Here is a 17794-nt window from a genome sequence, read left to right as displayed (position 1 = left end):
GAATGTGATTCTGGAAAGCTGAAAGCTTTAACAAGAATCGTACCGAGACGTCACATAAAAACAACCGAAAGAAACCTCTTTCGTTCTCAGATAACTTGCGAGCCAAGCAAAGAAGAGCCATGTGACCTCAAAGCCTCTTAGCCAAAAGGAAGGATCCGAAACCCAAGTTAACGTGATGAGACCCGGAGTTGGAGTATCCTGACCCCTATTCTGGAATTAAACATAAACAGAGTCCTCAAAGCGAAACTACCAATTTGCCGTCCCACTCAAGTTACCGAGAAAAGTCGCATTTATAATCATGAAGAAGTGTTTTGAATGTGGACAATGTTTTGGAAACATAAATTTTGAGACGACGTGTGGACAAAAGTTAACAATGAAAGCTCCAAGAGCAAGTATTGTCGAGACTTACTGAAACAAGAAACATATGACTCTTAAGATGTCTAAAAAACCTTGCCAGCAAAAGAGGAATTCTTGGTGACATCTAAGGAGGAAGTCACAGTCTTGTCTATAAAGCCTAAAATGTCAGTGTCTATTATACCTTGTCGGAAACGTATCTCCTTTTCTGTTGGATGATCATCTGGTCAGCCACTGAACCGTTCAAGAAAAAAGACTAAAACATCAGATGAGGAACCCTTATTGATTCCAAGAAGATGCATAGAGGGAGAACAATCTCAGCAGCTAAAAAAGGTAGGACTAGTTTGGATGCCGGTCTCCCTAGTAAGCGCTGGTCTTCAAACGAGAGCTCTGAGCAGAACAAAAGTGATCAAGAAAAGAAGGGTAACAACAAAAGTGTCATTGTTACCCTTAATAATTTTTTTATATAATTATTTAATTTAAAATCTATAATATTATTTGCGAAGTAAATTTTCGGAGACTGATTAATATCGTTGTTAACCTTAATAAATTTTTATATATAATAATTTAATTTAAAACGAATTTCATATTAATAATATTAATTTGTAAATTTTCGGAATCGAGCTCTCACGTTAAAAATTAGACTGGTTAATGTCCGCTGTTACCCTAAATAAATTTTTATATATAATAATTTATTAAAAACTAATTTTATATTAATAATATTAAATTTCTAAGAAGATAATTCTCATATATTTTGTTGTTATCTTGAAATAATATTTTATATTTCTAGAAAATTAGATAATACTTATATATTGTGTTGTTATCTTTAAATACTATTTTATTATAAAAATTAAGATATAAAACAATATATAATTAAATATTAATGAATAAAAAACATTTGTATAAAAATATAGTCTAAAACATTTCTAATATATGAGTGTTTTGAAAAATTCAACAAAATAATTAGTATATATATTTTGATGAAATTTTCTGTCATATATAAATTATTTTATGTTTGTAATAAACTTGTTAAGAATATAAATAAGAATTTAACATATTGTTTTTGAATTAACAAAATATAAAATAATAAATATCTATAAGAAGATTATGTCCGCATGTGCGGGCAAGACACCCTTAATGAATAAAATGTATAAAAAAATTAAAAAATAAAAACGAAATTTTAATTCATTTGATTAGATAATTGATTAAAATTAATAATAGTAAGAATTATCCAAAATCTGAAAATATAACTTAAAAAGAGATAATTTCTATATATATATATATATATTGTATTGTTATCTTTTTTTTTTTTTTTTTTTTTTGTCATCCATATTGTATTGTTATCTGAAAAAGCGTTTTAGTGAAAAGTTAAAAACATAATTATATAACTAAATATTAATCAAATAAAATTCTTAATTATATAGTTAAAAATAGAATATTGTATTATCCAAAATCTAAAAATATAATTAAAAAGGATAATTTCTATATATATATATTGTATTGTTATATAAAAATATCTTTTAGTAAGAGGTTAAAAATAAATAAATTGTATAATTGAAAATAGAATATTGAGTTATTTTAAGATTTAGTTTAGTATAATGAATATAGTGTACAAAGAACTTTTCAAAAATTTATGAAAATATTTAAGCCCGCATCGCGGGCAAAAAACCTAGTTTTTATATTTTTAAACAAAAACATCATTAATTATTTACCTAACCACAAATCAACCAATAATAAAATAGAAATTATATTATCATTGGTCATATAACATTAAGTGTTAATAAATTATACACAGAAAATCGAAAACATCATATAATTTGGAACATAAAAATTTTTCTAAAACGATTTAAATTAAAAAACGGAGGAAGTATATATATATATTTATTTTTTTTTTGAAGAAAAGCAAAGTCGATATGGTTTAGGAAACACAAATACCGAAATTGCCGCAAGCCACAAAAAAAAACGGACATTTATAGGTAAATAAATGCAAAAAAGTGTGTTATCAAGGAAAAGAAGAAGCAAAACCTTAAGTCTAACCTATGAAACAAAAAGGAAAGAGAAACAGAAGCGATATGGGACAAGTACCACAGGTTCTTGTGGAAGAGATCTTAGAGAGACTTGACGTAAAATCGCTGGTAAGATTTACATCTGTTTCCAAGCAGTGGAGCTCGATGATCAAATCGAGATCCTTTGCATTGAGACATCTGATCAGAGCGCAGTCACGAGATCCCCATATACTCGTAGGGGGTGATCAACTTCGCTGTGAATCAAATCCTTACCCTTGGCTAAGGACTTTAGAATTACTTGATCCATTTATTATGGTCAATTATATCCCCAAACCAAATCGAACAAGTCCTCAATTCACTCAAAGCTGTGATGGTCTTGTTTGCATCTACGATTTTGAACAAGTGGTGTATGTCTTCAATCCAGCGACTAGATGGTGTCGATTTCTTCCTCCGGCTATGATTCAACAAATCAACAATCTTAGTAGTAAAGTCTCAGTTTTAATTATTTTCTTTTATGTTATTAACATTATTGCTTTGATTAATCCCTTTTGCTATATCTTTTGGTTTTGTTTTGTTTTTAGTTTCTCAAGTAGGTATTTCCAGACGACCTTTTCTAGGGTTTGGTAAAGACGCTGTGACAAGCAAGTACAAGATTGTGTGGTTATACAATCCTTTAGAACCAGATCTAGATGGTCAAACCACTACTTGCGAGGTTTTTGATTTCACCACTTATACATGGAGACATGTGATTGGCTCTCCACACCTGATATGTGATGATTTCAAATCTCACCCGGTACATTTAGATGGATCAATTAACTGGCTTACTGCTTATCTTAATGGGACAACAAAGATAGTATGTTTTGATCTTCACACTGAGGTTTTTCAAGTGATGTCAGAAATTCCGATTGCTCATGCAGATCCTCATCGAAGTATCATGTGCAGTCTGCATAATCGTCTCTGCGTATCCGAGATGAAACGCAACAACATTCAGGATATATGGTTACTGAATTCACTTAAGGTATGGGAGAAGACTTACAGTATAAATCTAACACTGATTGTTCGGTTATATGGCGAATACAATGGTTTTCCAATATCACCGGTCACAGTTTTTGACAAAACAAGGTTACTATATCTTCACCCGATTATCACACAACCTTCTTTACTGATACAAGATACTATACAAGAGTCGGATCGTTTTGCGTTCTCCGGACTGGATTATTTCAACCATGTGATTACTTTTGTTCCAAGCTTGATCTCTATTTAGTTAAGTACTGTAACGTTTTTTTTTTGGTTCCAGCGATTTAAACATCTTACTCTAATGTAATTTATATTATTTCTTAAAAGATTTGCTAAATATGACTCAAAACTTGACTTTGATAGCAAAACTATACTCAAACTTGAATCAAATGCAAAAGTAACCCAAAAGCCTTGTGAAATTACAGCCAGCCTATTGTGACCAAACAAAAAAACAGAATTTATTTTTACGACTATAGACCCGTTAAGTCTTCTGAGTCTTCTGAGATTTTGTTAAGTCTTCTGGACGACGTCCACAGAAGTCGTCCGGTATAGTTGATCTTAAAAATAATTTATAAATTTTTGTAAAAATATTTTGATAAGCGAAAAATTAAAATCATGTAATTATAAACAGTTCTAAGTGATATAAATTAAGATATAATAAAATTGAATTGTTTTTAAGATAGATGAGTGAAAGTAGTGAATCATGATATTTTTTGGTGTAGGGTTTGGCAACATATGTTGTAGTATTGTATGTATTTTTAGGTTAGATTTTGGAAAGTTAAAGGTTTTTTTGAAAAATTAAATTTTTACCTACATGTGATTATTAATGTGTATAGTAAACAGTTTTTAAGTTTAATTTGATTTTATGAAGTGTTTAGTTAGTTAATTTAGTTTAGAGGTTGCGTTTAGGGTCTAGACGACTAACAGGTAAGTCGTCTGGCGATTAAAAGACTTCTCTGAAAGTCTTCAAACTCCCGCTAAAAATATTTTAGTTTCCCGTTAAAAATATTGAAGTCTTCAGGGCGACTTACATATTTAATTAGTAAGTCTTCAAATAAAAGTCGTCTAGTAAGTCTTTTATTAGAAGACATACTTGAAAGTCTTCTGAACCGAAAATATTTAATCTTACTGGAATTTTCCATATATAAAGAAAAATTTACACATTCTTTCTTCTCCTCTCAAATGGCTGCAACAAAATGATATGTTCCTCATTCTAAAACTCTCAAACCTCTCTCTAATCTCTTAAAACTTATAAACACCAAACTTTATATCAATTTATTATTTTTGTCTCATGTCTTTCTCAATAGTTTATCTTATTTTGCAGATTTTTCATCACATGGTCTTCATCTTCCACTCATTTAAAGGTAGATCTATTAATTTTAGATATGTATTTTTGTGTGTTCTATAAAGATAGATCTATCTAATATTCCACTCATTTTTTTCTGTTTTAAGCCATTTGAAAGTTTTTTTGATATGCAGGTTTTTCATATTTGGATTTGGATATGCAAGTTTTTCAGATCTGAAAGACTTTTGGGACGACTTACCTGTTAGTCGTCTAAAATATAATGCGCTAGAAGACTTCCAGGACGACTTACCTGGAAGTCTTCTGACGAAGTCTTCTCACATATCTCTCTTTCATAATTTGTGTAAGTTTGTATATCTGATTTTTCTTCATTTGGTAACTTCATGTTGTATAAAGTTCTTACTTTTTTCCCAAACTAAAACTCTCAAACCCATTCTAATCTCTTTGATTTGATAACACCAAACTTTATATGAATTTTTTATTTTCGTCTCTTGTCTTTCTCACTAATCTATCTTTTTGTTGTAGGTTTTTAACCAGATGGTTCTCATCTTCCACTTGGATATATACTTTGTGTGTTCTATAAAAGTATATCTATAGAATCTTCCACTTATTTTCTCTATTTTTAAGTCATTTGAACATTTTTTTATAAGCATGTTTTTCATATCCGGAGCAGACTTTGGAAGATTTATGGGAAGTTTTTTAAGATATAATGCTCTAGAAGACTTCGAGGAAGTCTTCTAGTGCATTATATTTTAGAATACTTCCGGTAAGACTTCCCATAAGTCTTCCAAAGTTTTCTAAAATATAATGTGCTAGAAAACTTCCTAGAAGTCTTCTGACGGAGTCTTCTTCCATATCAAGTGGACTCCAACATATTAAGTAGCAAAAAACATCATTGATGCATATAAAAATAATGATACTTAAGTCATTGATACAACATATTAAAAATCATTTTAACTATTCTACTCACTCATAACAAAAAACATCATTGATGCATATAACAATAATGATACTTAAGTCATTGATATAACATTTTAAGAAACAAGTATCTTACCCACTCATAGGAATAATCATCATTGGTGCATACTTAAGAAATGGAAACAAACAATAGTAACTAGTCAAAATTATCACAATTTTTACAAGTTTGTGTTGAAAAATTTAGTCAAATTTAGTAAAATTAAGGTAGAAAACATATTTTTAAAATATAAATTTTACATATCTTGAAATTACTTAATACTCTTAAAAATACAAGTTATTCAAAAACTAGCGTAGAAGATTGGACGGATCAGCTAGAAACTTTAATAAACATGAATGTTGGTAACCTCATAAATATCACGAATTAAGTTATAAATTTCATTCAGTAGCTAAAATATTAATTAATAGACATGAATTAACAAAAAAAATGTTAAAAATTCTTTATAGTTTTACAGAAATGAAAGTTTATTAAACATTGACGCATACGACTTCTACGGAGGTCGTCTGGCAGACTTCTAGGAAGTCATCCATTTCGGTTAGTTTTGTAATTTATTTATAACCTAGACAACTTACATGGAAGTCGTCCATATTTGTTTGTTAAAAAAGAACTCGAGACGACTTACATGTAAGTCGCCTAGGAAAAACGAGTTAGTTTTGCATTTGACCGGATTGTGTCAAAAATTTGACTTTTCCTGGACGACTTACGTGTAAGTCGTCCAATAGAAAATTAAAAAAATCAATATTTTGTTATACGAAGACGACTTTCATGTAAATCGTCTCAGGTTAGTTTTGCAATTGAAAAATAAAACAAAAAAAATATTTTTTTCTAGAAGACTTCCGTGGAAGTCGTCCGTCCGACGACTTACATGGAAGTCGTCCAAGATAAGCAAGGTTTGACAAGAATCTCGGAATAAAACCATGGACGACTACAATGTAAGTCGTCGGACGGACTACTTCCGTGTAAGTCGTCTAGAATTTTTTTCTTTTTTTCCAATTGCAAAACTCACCTCAGACGACTTCCATAAGTCTTCTAGGTATAACAAAATATTGATTTTTTTTTAATTTTTTACTGGACGACTTACATGTAAGTCGTCTAAAAAAGTCAAAAGTTTGACACAATTCGGTCAAATGCAAAACTAGCCCGTTTACCCTAGACGACTTATATGGAAGTCGTCTCAATTTTTTTTTTAACAAACAAAGATATACAACTTCCATATAAGTCATCTATAAAAACACATTTAAAAGTCAATTGCAAAACTAAGCTCTGCATTGACCAGAAGACTTCCATGTAAGTCGTCTACAGCCAGGCGACTTACCTGTAAGTCGTCTCGACGAACAGATCTGAGAAAAAAAAAACTAATTTCATAGTTTAAACCAGTGAGATAACTTGTTTAGCACACATAAGTCTTCTCTAAGCACCCAGAATCTCAAACAAAAGTGACCCACCAAGAATCGTAAGTTTCAATGGCTCTATGAACCTAAAAATTTAGAATCAAAATCTTGGGGTTTTTTGGATGAATATGGAGATAAAGTGAAAGAGATGTTATTTTTAGTTCATAAGAATTGAGAAAGAAAAAGTGTAAATCGATTTTTAGGTGCATTAAAAGTTTCAAATTGGTTGTTCATTGTGGTTGATGTATTGATGGCAATGACAATATTGTGAATACTTGAGGAAGATGGGGGTGATAGAGTAAAATTTGCATTTTTGAAAAAAAAGTGATAGCATTTTTGTGAATAATCTAAACACTGAGGTGAAAGAGGCAAGTCAAAGTTTCAAAAAAAAAAGTTTAGTTTTGTGTTTGACTTTAAGTTTTGAGTTATATTTGCAAAAAAACCCTATTTCTTATATACCGAACTAATTTTACAAATTATAATATTCATATTGAATGTAATTCTAAAAACATCTAGAAGATCTATATTATTTATGTTAACATTGTAAATATATTTGTAATTATAAAAATATATTTTAATGATTATATTATTAGGTTAGATCAGTTTATGTGAGTAATAGCATATTCTCCCGGTTTTATATCTATGGCATATAACAATCAAAGCTTTTTACTTCCAATATGTGATATCTTCCTTGTTTAAAAAAATTCCTTTGATTTTCTATTCTTCTAATATGTGATCATCTGTGCTCATATCAAAGCTTTTCTTACTTATGTATTTTATCGTGAACAAATCTTTGATGATAAATTACTATAGTTTTCTTGTCATTAAGATCCATTTCTTTGAAAAATCATAAATTAACAAAATTTCTCAAACTCAATTTAAAAAAAAACTTTAAGTTGTGAGTGAACAGAATAAATGAGAATTTAGAAGAAATGACGAGTAGGTTATCGTGAAAAGAAACTAGCTAGAATTATAAATTATAATCAACTCGATCGAGTTTGAATCTATATGGAAGAGGGATAACGCTATTTAAGCCCTGTTCGGCAAGGAGTAGATGCGTCCGTATTCAGCGACCAACAAACAAACGTTGATGAAGAGAAAATATAACCAGTGGAAAATACAGTATTAACGCAGCGACTACTTTTATGAGTGTTGCCGGTGTTGATCCGATCGCTGAAAACAACTTTAACTGAATTGGTTGTTGCGATTGTTTTGTTTTTACGGTCGCTGCGTTTAGTTTTCCGGTTTTGTTGACTTGCTCTCCACATACTTCGGGAAAAAAGTAACCTATATTTTGGACGCTGGCTCCTAGCGCTGCGATACTTAAGTAACAGTACGCATCAAAAAGCTGAGGAAGAAAAGTATCTGCTGGTCAGGATAGAAACCCTCTGGCAAATAGAGAAGGTTTCAAGAAGGAGGAGATGAGCTTTTTCCAACCAATCCTATCTTCTACAGAATCAAGTAGTTGCTAAGAGCATCTCCAATCCATAACACTATTATAGTGTCAAAACCACACTATTTTAGTGTAATTTCAACACTAAAAAAAAAACTTTTTTCCAACTATAACACCAAATTTCACACTAAAAGATATTTTATAATATTATATGTATTTATAGTTTTATTTGTCATTTATTTAATTATCCATCTTATTAATAAATTAAATGAATAGTGTTTTAGTGGGGAGAATAGTGTTTTAGTGTGGTGAATAGTGTCACACTAAATTTAGTGTGAAATTATACTGTTGCACTAAAATAGTGTGATTTTTAGTATTGGGTTAAAGAAAGTTTTAGTGTCAAAATCACATTAAAATAGTGTTTTGGAATTGGGTTGGAGATAGCTAACAAGACAAGTAAGGGAACCATTTTACAAAAGAAGTTACTGGAATCATCATGTTTAACACTTTAGAGACTGACCCGTTTCTTCAAAGTCTCTTCCCAGTGACTGTACAAGTACTAAACAAGTCTATCAAACAAGTGCATAGAGTGTTTTGGTGCTACTCATCATTGTCCTGCTCCTGCACCCAATGTATTAGGCGTTTTAAAGATTGGCGCTTCTCCATCTCTCCATATAATATCATCAGTAGGAACCTGCGATTAATTAGAGTTTAAGATCAGATTTTGCAGCTTAGAGTTAGACTTATATTATAGGAGATGCGATAACAGTGTTGTGTAGTACTTCTCTGAAATCTATCCAGCTTGACACTTCGTCCATCTCCATCGCATCCGGGTCTACGCTCTTTAGGTGATGCATTTCCTGGACAAGTAGATTTTTTAGAACTAGCTCAAGCCCTATGGAACAAAGACATAAAGAGAGAAACATGAGAAGAGTTTAATTACATCTTTTGCGTTATACTCTTTGATCACAAAGTCTTCGAACTCCTCTTCAAAACACATTCTGATACTGATCCGTCTTCCAACCAGAGCCTCGGGATTAACTTTGCCCCAGCTTGAGCCAAGTGTAGCAACATAAGTCGGAACCAGAGGTGGTTTCTTGTCCTGCTTAAATTAAAACAGAGAATGTAAGTTTGAAGCTCTGCAGTAAGGACCAAAGCAGAGTTTTGCCTTACAGATATGGGAAATGGCTTTGGTTCTGCTTCCTTGAAATTTGAAATAACCCTAAAGAAACAAAGAAGAGATCAAACCCATTCGAAAGTCGAAGCCTTTTGGATCCAAGTGTATACCTTTGTTGATGGGCAATAAGATTCTCTTGAATGTTAACGTCAAAAGAGATGCGGGTTTCTTGAGAAATGTTCAACTCTTTCATCAGTTTCTCCATGAGAAGAGTCCTCTTCTGAAAAGCACAAACGTTTAAGAACCGATTGAAAAAAAAAACAGAGAAGAGAGGATAAAGATTGAGTCTTACGTACGTTTCCTATAGTCAAGGTTTCAGCTCTGAAAGCAAGGAGAACAGAGTAAAAGGCTTTTCTTTTGAGATCTTCGAGTTTCTTTTTCTTCAACTCTTCTTTGAACTTATCATCATCACTGAGATCGTTAGACTCTGACTTTGGATCTTCTGCGTCAAGAAGTGTAACAGAAACAAGATCAGTCGTTTCCATCAACGGCAGAGAGATAAAATAAAAGCAGAGGAATGCAGAAACATAGCTTAACCTAACTCAAAATCTCTATGTTCTGGAGATTGTGATCGTAATGAGTTTGAGAAGAGACGTACCAGGTCCTGAGAGTTGATCTTTCTCATCCGCCGCCATTAAACAATCGTTAGAAACAGAGGAAGCGTCGTACAATCTCTGGCGAAATGATGTGTGTAGAGGTGAAAAAGAGTGTGAAGATTTTGGTGAAGAAGCGGACGACTTGTGGAAGAAGTTTGTGTAACTAACTTTTACGGCGGTTACCTTAAATGAGTCACTATTTTTAGGAGAGTTAATTTACTTTTGGTGAATAAACAAGATAATTAATTAAAATTGAAAGGGATAAAATATTTTTTTAAACGGTTGATTAATTATGATATTAAAATATTACATAAATATTATAAAGCCAACAATTCTACTACTATACGAGAATATATGTCTGACTACATCACTCAGAGACGTCCTATAAAATCCATGTTCGATGATACGACATGCAGATCTTTTGTAATTTTTTTCTTCATAATCTACATAATTTACATTTTTTTGGGTTTGAACCACAAAACTCTTGATATAAAAGCATTAATAAAATTTTAGTCAAACTAAAATACTAAGGGGTTTCCACAAGAAATAAAATATTAGAAATAATTTAATTTTCATTGAATTTTGATTGGGTAGATTTTTGGTGTGTTGCATTTTTGTAACCTTTTTGCATCAAAAAGTTACATGAAGCAAGATAGCTAATCATAAATATTTATAGTATGCATAATCTAGTAAAAGACCATAAGGAAATCAATCCACATGAACATAAGAACGTTAAAAGCTCATATGCAACAGAAAATGGTAACTAAAATTGATGTAACTAACTTTTAAGGCGGTTACCTTAAATGAGTCACTATTTTCAGGAGAGTTGATTTTCTTTTGGTGAACAAACAAGATAATTAATTACAAGTGAGAAAATAAAATATTAGAATTACCTAAATTTAATTAAAATGAAATTGGGTAGATTTTTTGGTGTATTGCATTTTTATAACCTTTCTGCATCCAAAATTACATGCAGCAAGATAGCTAATCATATTTTTTATAGTATGCATAATCTAGTAAAGACCATACGGAAATGAATCCACATGAAGATATAACGTTAGAAGCTCATATGCAACAGAAAATAGTAACTAAAATTGATGGTCAAGATCGAACTTATAAGCTCGAGAATTTAACTGGGAACCAGGTCTGCATGATTTCACTTTGCATATCTGCATGACCTTTTTAGAAAAAAAAAAAAAAAAAAAAATCTGCATGACCTAAGTCAAGATACCTCACCAATTTACATTATAGTTGTACATAAGTCTAATTGGGTCTAATAAGAAGGCCCATTAGGAAAATATCTGATTCAAATCCTTTGGACGACGCGGTTCACGCGGCTATTAGCTGTCTTTAATGACACTCTTATCCAACCAAAACGAGTGGAACGTTTAAAGCACGCGCCTAAAGTAGCGAGTGGGATAAATCCGTATCCATGTTCAACGGGCTTAAGATCCATTTGAGTCAGTGAAAGTGGTGGAAGTGAGAGGAAAGCAATCATCTTGCTTTTTTCTAATATTTCAACGACACTTTCAACCAACAAGTGTTGGTTTTATTCTTGTTCTGTTTCTCTCTGTTTTGTTTTCATTGCTTCTCTCTCCTCTTCCCTTTAGATCTCTTTGGATTCTGATTCGATATCTTCTGCTTGGTTTTATCACTTTCTTTAGAATCTTAGTCTTTCTTATCTGGTTTTTCCTCTCTTTGTTAACTTTACCTGTTTGGTTGCAGAAACTCGTGAGTGTAGATCAGTTGAAACCCCAATAAAGATAAGAAAAGAGAAACCCTTTTATAGGTTTTATTGGGGTTTTGTCTCATTCTGAGAAATGGGTTCACAGGTGAGAGTCTATGTTCCTCTTTATTTGTTCTTTGTGGTAATGAATCATGTGTTGAGTGTTCTGAAGTTTGTAGAGATTGTAAGGAGAGATAGAGCGTGTTTATTCTCTTTGGACTTTTCATGCAAGTAGTTTCCATGGATTGAGCTTGCTTGTAGCTTACTACTGAGTTGAATGATTATAGGTTTCTAGCGACTGAAGTGTTGTTGTTTATAAACCTTTTTAATGGAAAGAAACTCGTAAATTTTAGGTGTTGTCAAATAAGTTTTTCAATGCCTTTCTTCAGACAAGTTTAACTGGCCTTCATTGTCTGTTTTTGGTGTTGGGATACTGCAGATTGTTAAGAAGGACTGAGAAGAAACAACATTTTTCACCTGCAAGTTTCTTGTCTAGTTGCTTGAGGCTTTTTGGTTTGGTAGAAAAAATTGGATTAGAGTTATGAGAAGAGGTAGAGGGAAGGGGAAGAGGCAGAATGCTACTGCTAGAGAAGATCATGGAAGCGGTGAAGAAGAAGAAAAGATTCCAGCTTACAGGAGAAGAGGGAGGCCACAGAAGCCCGTGAAAGATGAAACCGATGGAGAAGAAGAGATGGTGGAGAAGGATGATGATATAAATGGTTCAGTAACAAGTAAAGAAGAAGTGACAGAGAATGGGAGGAAGAGGAAGAAAGCAGTAGAGTCTAAAGAGAGTAATGTAACCGAAGAGGAGAATGGGTTAGGTTCAAAATCAAGCACAGATGATTCAGTTAAGTCATCATTGTCTACGGGGTTTAGACAAATTGGGAGCAGAAGGAAGAACAAACCAAGACGAGCTGCAGAAGCTGTTGTTGAATGTCATGGGTTTTGAAAAAAGAGGTTCTTATAACGCTTTTGAAACCGCTTTTTTTTTGTCTCTTGATGACCACTTTTGTTGCTAGGACCCGAGTTTGATGCGGGTGCGTTTAAGTTTCATACATGGAATCAGAATTTTTGATTATTCAGAACACTTCCCTTTGTCTGAATTGTCATGGAGTTTTGAAGCTCTTATCTCTTGTTGTTGAGTAGAGCCTATAATACTCTTTAATTCCCATGAAAATGAAACGTTTGTTTATGTCTTCTATAAAGTGAGGAAAACACATTAAACAAAGTTTCAGAGTATGAAGCAGAATAAGTGAAGTGAGATGCATACAAAATATCAAGAAGATTTGTGAAATTGGCGTGATTAGGGGCTTTAGGCTTTTTCTGTTTTTTTTATAATCAGTTTGCAAAACAAAAGAAAGGAACGAGATTGTGTACTAGTCTAGATAAAGCAAAACACAAAAGGAATATAATCAAGAAAGCGATACACACAACCCAATGAAAGTTCAAGTACACAGATTGTGATGGATACTGGATACTTGACACCACAAATCAAACATCCCATGCTCTCTTTTGAAAATAATTTTTTTTTGTTTAATTTATCAAGAAATAGTACATTGGATATTGTGAAAAAGAACGCCAAATCTATATTTCCAGAAGATAGAAAATTAAAGGAGAACAGCAGCTATATTTAGAAAAAAAAGGTAGAAGTGAAAGTCTGAAAGTGCCCAGGAACCTTCTAGTTCCCTTTCAAATATATTTAGGAAAAAAAAAAACAGAAGTGAAATCTGAAAGTACTCAAGAACCTACTAGTTCCCTTTGAAGGAAGAGTCACATCCTTAGTTGAGTTCCAACACTCTCTCTGTCTCTCTGCCCATAACTCTCTGTTCATTCTACTTTAGTAAATGTGAGATACTACTAATAAACTATTATTATTGTTGTTCCTGCTCTTTAATTAGTAACAGTATAGTTAACTAGCATATTTGGGGATGCAACAAACTACAGTCTAACCATCCATTTATAGGTGTCTCTGGTCAGTTTGTACATACAAACTACAATAAAGGTTTTAGCATACAAACTACAATAAAGGTTTTAGCATCATTAGGCTATTCATCTTCGTAGTTTTAAAAAACCTAATAGTAGTATTATAATTTATTTATTTAGTTATAGAGTGCATAGCTTAGATTTTATATGGGAGTTTATGTTCCCTTGTCGCATTTAAGGATATATCATTATGTACGTTAAAGAAGAGAATAAAGATGTTTTCTCACATCTCTTTTGTGTGTTATATAATAATAGATGTTCACTACAGAAAACGTACCAAAACGCACCAAACATCCCCAAAACGCAAACGCTAATATTCCTTAGCTGTCGTGGCCTAGTATCAATCACTCCTGAGTGTCTCTTCTTTTGTCAGCTTCTCTCTCTCTCTTATTTCTATCTTTTTAAAAGATAGCAACAAGTGAAACCAGCAGAACCACATTTTCTTTCCTTTCTTTCTCATTTGTCCTTTCTATTTCCAGGCTCTCTTCAGTTCATACATAGAGAGAGAGAGAGATTACATCTCTTTCTCTGTCTGAGTAAAAGGAAACCAAAAACACTCACCATGGAGTTACTAACGGGTTCTGGTCAGAACCAGCCCGAGTCGGCTGGTTCCTCGTCTACTACACTAAGTGGTGGACTCAGGTTTGGTCAGAAGATCTACTTTGAGGATGGATCCGGAGCCGGGTCAAGCAAGAACCGTGTTAAAAGTACTAGTCGTAAGTTGATGACAGCTAGGTGCCAAGTGGAAGGTTGTAGAATGGATCTAAGCAATGCTAAAACTTATTACTCAAGACACAAAGTGTGTTGCATTCACTCAAAGTCATCTAAAGTCATTGTCTCTGGTCTTCACCAAAGGTTTTGCCAGCAATGTAGCAGGTTTCTTTTCTTACCAAAGCTTTTAACACTTTATCTAGTCTTGTCTGCTTTTTGAGCTTTGGCTCTTAATGTCTTTGAAGAGTCTTATGAATCTAACTTTACAGCTAGTTATTATGTGATTTTGTCTCTTCTTGTATCTGAAGATAATAGTTATGAATTATTATGTTGCTTCTTTATATCATTCACAGGTTTCACCAGCTTTCTGAGTTTGACTTAGAGAAACGAAGTTGTAGAAGACGGCTCGCTTGCCATAATGAACGAAGAAGAAAGCCACAAGCAACAACAACTCTCTTGACTTCTCATTACTCTCCATCTCTATATGGTTAGGTTTCTATAACTTATTTACTCTTTTCAGCTCAATGTGTCTTGAAAACAAGTTCTTGATTCTTGGTTTTTTTTCGTGAGACAGGGAATGCCATTAGAAGCGTTTTGGGAGATCCTACTAGGTGGTCAACCACAAGAGGTTCTGCACCATGGCAAAGCCATCAGCTGATGAATGTTTTCTCATATGGAAGCTCAGGCTTTACTAATAGCACAGACTCCAGCTGTGCTCTCTCTCTTCTGTCAAACTACACAAACCCAAACCAGCAGGAACAACAACAACTTCAGACACCAACCAATACATGGCGACCATCTTCTATTGCTGCTGATAGGGTAACAATGGCTCAGACACCACCCGTTTCAGTCCAGAATCAATACTTGAACCAAACATTGGAGTTCATGTCAGGGGAAAAAAGCAATGCGCAGTATACAACTCCTGTTTTGGGACTGAGCCAAATCTCTGAGCCAGTTGTTGATTTCCAGATAAGCAATGGCGCCACGATGGGTGGATTCGAGTTGTCTCTTCATCAGCAGGTTCTGCGGCAATATATGGAACCTGACAACACAAGAGCTTATGACTCTTCCCCTCAGCATTTCAACTGGTCTCTTTGAGTCTTTTTTTCTCTTTCACCCTCTAAAACACTTTTTTCTTAACTTGTTTATCTGCACCAAGAGCCGTATCTGTGGAAGATTGCTACTAAGACTTATCTGTTCTATCTATGCTACTTAAAATCAGACAATGATGGCAGAAAATGGCCTTTTGTTTTGGGTATTACTTTAATGCTTTTGGCTCTTGATCTTTAAGCCGTTTGTTTTTAGTGATCTCTTTGTTTTGTTCACATCTAAACAGAAGCAAATTTTTACTTAGCTTAAGAATCACATTAAAACATCAGCAGCATCATCACTAACATATATTGTTAATCAAATCAGAGTTCCACATCCTTTTTATCACCCTACTATCTATGAAAGCATATGAGTAATATGGCGATTAGCAATTCCTTTAGAGTGCATCTCTTCACCAACCTGCTTATGCAACTGTAAAACAGTGTTTTTCTTCTGATTCTTGCTTCCTCTGCAGCCACATAACGAGTGAATTTTCAACCTGATTCAAAGCTTATGCCGACATGTGACTTATCTAGTGATCATCCTCATTAACGCCAGGGCAATTGGAAAGAAGAGCTTCACTCGTTTCATACTGATTCACATATGGAGAAAACTTTGTCAGTATACTTAAACGAACTCGAAACTAAGCACATGTGAGAGAAAGGCTTATGAACGCATTCAATCACCTGGAACCCGCAAAAAGGGCAATACCGATGTTCATCCCTCAGTCTCATTAATATCTCCTCCAAATCCTGCAACCAGTAAAGCTAAACTTGTCAGTTGTCCCCTACAAGAACATAAAGAACAATGTTGAGAACTAGAGAACAACATACCTCTTCAGTGATCACCTCCTCTTCTTCTTCCTCTTCTTCACCAACCTTACCATCTTCATCTTCCTCCTTTTTCTTCTCCGGAACAACAACTTCAACATTCTCAAGCTGATCAAGAGCCGCCTTAGCCTTCTTAAAGTTAATCACAACTCTTTTATTACGCCACTGAGACTTCTGCCTATCCCCAAAATCCTCCAACATTTCCTCAACTTTTCTCTTCTCGTTCTCCGCCTCAACCTCTTCTCTCTTCTTCTTCTCCTTATGTGGATCCTCTCTCCCCACACCGGCCCTGGACCTTCGAATATCCATGGTCACTGGTTCAGCTCTACCTGACCCTTGTTTACCAAGAGCAGAGCCTGGCTTGTAACCCATTTGCTTCAACAGCTTAAACCCAACGTTAGACTCTCCAATGGGAGTGTCTTCGATACGAGCCAATGTCTGTGCATCTTCTTCTATTTGCTTCCTCTCTTTCTCCAATCTTCGCCGTTCGTGCCAAGGGAGATTCTTTAGCTTCTTACGAGATGGTTCAACGGCTACAGTTTTCTTTTCAGATTCCTGCAGTTAGATGATAAAGTTGAAAATTTTGAAAGAGGATGCGATAGGTCTAATGTAAAGTCGAAAACTTTCAACTAAAATTCAAAATCACACATCTTCGTATAGGGTAAAGTTGAATATTTTGAAAGTACCTTTCTTTTGGATTTCTGGGTAAGCTCAGGTGGAATGAACTGAGATAGGTCTCCCATGTAATCATCGTTCTCTTCCTCTTCTTCTTCGTGTTTTGATGCTTCTCCTCCGAGGCCAGTCAGGTTTCTCGTCGAATCTGCCATTGCCGACGGAGCCGGACAGAGAGAGGACGGGACAGGCGAAGAAAGAGAAGAGAGTATTTATTAATGGGCTTTACGATAAGCCCAATAAGGACGATATGTATCTAATTTGGGCTTTCTCTGGCTCTGTTGTTTTGTTGCTTATGAACATGAACATCTGAAACAGAGGATCTGTCTCACTGTCTGCATCTCTCGACTTCTTCAAGTTCCCAAAGGTAAGTTACTAACAAATCTCCACTCCTCTTTCCCTCATTGTAATTGATTGTTTCTGCACATTTCATCTGCACACTCATCTTGTTGCATAGGATTAAGCTTCATCCGTAGAAGAAGAAATCATGGATCCTTCTTAAATGAGATAACTAGAAGAACAGGATGGAGCGATGATGAAGACAATCAAAGGTGCTGTGACTGGTTACTC

The 17794-nt window shown here is 33.8% G+C and overlaps 5 protein-coding genes across 8 annotated transcripts; 3 read left to right on the top strand and 2 right to left on the bottom strand.

Moving 5' to 3' along the window:
* The first annotated feature begins 2036 nt into the window (after positions 1 to 2036).
* Positions 2037 to 3726, top strand: LOC117126878 (F-box/LRR-repeat/kelch-repeat protein At1g09650). The gene is made up of 2 exons (XM_033276095.1): positions 2037 to 2844; positions 2942 to 3726. Exons 1-2 carry the CDS (start codon positions 2394 to 2396, stop codon positions 3622 to 3624), a joined length of 1134 nt encoding a protein of 377 aa, XP_033131986.1. The 5' UTR covers positions 2037 to 2393; the 3' UTR covers positions 3625 to 3726.
* Positions 3727 to 4786: 1060 nt separating this feature from the next.
* LOC103830128 (protein EMSY-LIKE 1) lies at positions 4787 to 11426 on the bottom strand. Of its 2 annotated transcripts, XM_009105841.3 has the most exons (7): positions 10216 to 11426; positions 9914 to 10059; positions 9728 to 9837; positions 9614 to 9662; positions 9384 to 9542; positions 9223 to 9300; positions 4787 to 9134 (listed from the first exon to the last, which is right to left on the bottom strand). In XM_009105841.3, exons 1-7 carry the CDS (start codon positions 10250 to 10252, stop codon positions 9048 to 9050), a joined length of 666 nt encoding a protein of 221 aa, XP_009104089.1. In that variant the 5' UTR covers positions 10253 to 11426; the 3' UTR covers positions 4787 to 9047. The 2 variants fall into 2 exon arrangements, with proteins under 2 accessions (XP_009104089.1, XP_033132100.1); XM_033276209.1 differs by having other exon boundaries at positions 9914 to 11426.
* A 221-nt stretch (positions 11427 to 11647) lies between these two features.
* Positions 11648 to 13135, top strand: LOC103830127 (cilia- and flagella-associated protein 251). Of its 3 annotated transcripts, none has more exons than XM_009105838.3 (3): positions 11648 to 11755; positions 11939 to 12045; positions 12379 to 13135. In XM_009105838.3, exon 3 carries the CDS (start codon positions 12481 to 12483, stop codon positions 12886 to 12888), a length of 408 nt encoding a protein of 135 aa, XP_009104086.1. In that variant the 5' UTR covers positions 11648 to 11755; positions 11939 to 12045; positions 12379 to 12480; the 3' UTR covers positions 12889 to 13135. The 3 variants fall into 3 exon arrangements, with proteins under 3 accessions (XP_009104086.1, XP_009104085.1, XP_009104084.1); XM_009105837.3 differs by having other exon boundaries at positions 11685 to 11858; XM_009105836.3 differs by having other exon boundaries at positions 11700 to 12045.
* A 253-nt stretch (positions 13136 to 13388) lies between these two features.
* LOC103830125 (squamosa promoter-binding protein-like 15) lies at positions 13389 to 15900 on the top strand. Its single transcript, XM_009105834.3, has 3 exons — positions 13389 to 14798; positions 14987 to 15120; positions 15208 to 15900. Exons 1-3 carry the CDS (start codon positions 14485 to 14487, stop codon positions 15729 to 15731), a joined length of 972 nt encoding a protein of 323 aa, XP_009104082.1. The 5' UTR covers positions 13389 to 14484; the 3' UTR covers positions 15732 to 15900.
* A 76-nt stretch (positions 15901 to 15976) lies between these two features.
* On the bottom strand, positions 15977 to 17610 carry LOC103830126 (G patch domain-containing protein 11). The gene is made up of 4 exons (XM_009105835.3): positions 17239 to 17610; positions 16556 to 17107; positions 16409 to 16474; positions 15977 to 16314 (listed from the first exon to the last, which is right to left on the bottom strand). Exons 1-4 carry the CDS (start codon positions 17377 to 17379, stop codon positions 16255 to 16257), a joined length of 819 nt encoding a protein of 272 aa, XP_009104083.1. The 5' UTR covers positions 17380 to 17610; the 3' UTR covers positions 15977 to 16254.
* Positions 17611 to 17794: the final 184 nt, after the last annotated feature.

Source organism: Brassica rapa, chromosome A07 (genome assembly GCF_000309985.2).
Source record: "Brassica rapa cultivar Chiifu-401-42 chromosome A07, CAAS_Brap_v3.01, whole genome shotgun sequence".
In the NCBI taxonomy this organism is placed as follows: Eukaryota; Viridiplantae; Streptophyta; class Magnoliopsida; order Brassicales; family Brassicaceae; genus Brassica; species Brassica rapa.
Note: the sequence above shows the minus strand (reverse complement) of the source record. Positions and strands in the feature narration are given on the sequence as shown.

Excerpts from the sequence above, each read along its gene's own strand:
- LOC103830128 (XM_033276209.1), bottom strand. The coding sequence starts at position 10,102 with ATGGAAACGACTGATCTTGTTTCTGTTACACTTCTTGACGCAGAAGAT. Across the intron at positions 9,838-9,913 it reads AAACCTTGACTATAGGAAAC|AAGAGGACTCTTCTCATGGA; the intron begins GTACGTAAGACT and ends TGTGCTTTTCAG. Across the intron at positions 9,135-9,222 it reads GCTGGATAGATTTCAGAGAA|GTTCCTACTGATGATATTAT; the intron begins GTACTACACAAC and ends AATTAATCGCAG.
- LOC117126878 (XM_033276095.1), top strand. The coding sequence starts at position 2,394 with ATGAAACAAAAAGGAAAGAGAAACAGAAGCGATATGGGACAAGTACCA. Across the intron at positions 2,845-2,941 it reads ACAAATCAACAATCTTAGTA|TTTCTCAAGTAGGTATTTCC; the intron begins GTAAAGTCTCAG and ends TTTTGTTTTTAG.
- LOC103830126 (XM_009105835.3), bottom strand. The coding sequence starts at position 17,379 with ATGGCAGATTCGACGAGAAACCTGACTGGCCTCGGAGGAGAAGCATCA. Across the intron at positions 17,108-17,238 it reads CCCAGAAATCCAAAAGAAAG|GAATCTGAAAAGAAAACTGT; the intron begins GTACTTTCAAAA and ends ATCTAACTGCAG. Across the intron at positions 16,475-16,555 it reads AGGAGGTGATCACTGAAGAG|GATTTGGAGGAGATATTAAT; the intron begins GTATGTTGTTCT and ends TACTGGTTGCAG.
- LOC103830125 (XM_009105834.3), top strand. The coding sequence starts at position 14,485 with ATGGAGTTACTAACGGGTTCTGGTCAGAACCAGCCCGAGTCGGCTGGT. Across the intron at positions 14,799-14,986 it reads TTTTGCCAGCAATGTAGCAG|GTTTCACCAGCTTTCTGAGT; the intron begins GTTTCTTTTCTT and ends TATCATTCACAG. Across the intron at positions 15,121-15,207 it reads TTACTCTCCATCTCTATATG|GGAATGCCATTAGAAGCGTT; the intron begins GTTAGGTTTCTA and ends TTCGTGAGACAG.
- LOC103830127 (XM_009105838.3), top strand. The coding sequence starts at position 12,481 with ATGAGAAGAGGTAGAGGGAAGGGGAAGAGGCAGAATGCTACTGCTAGA.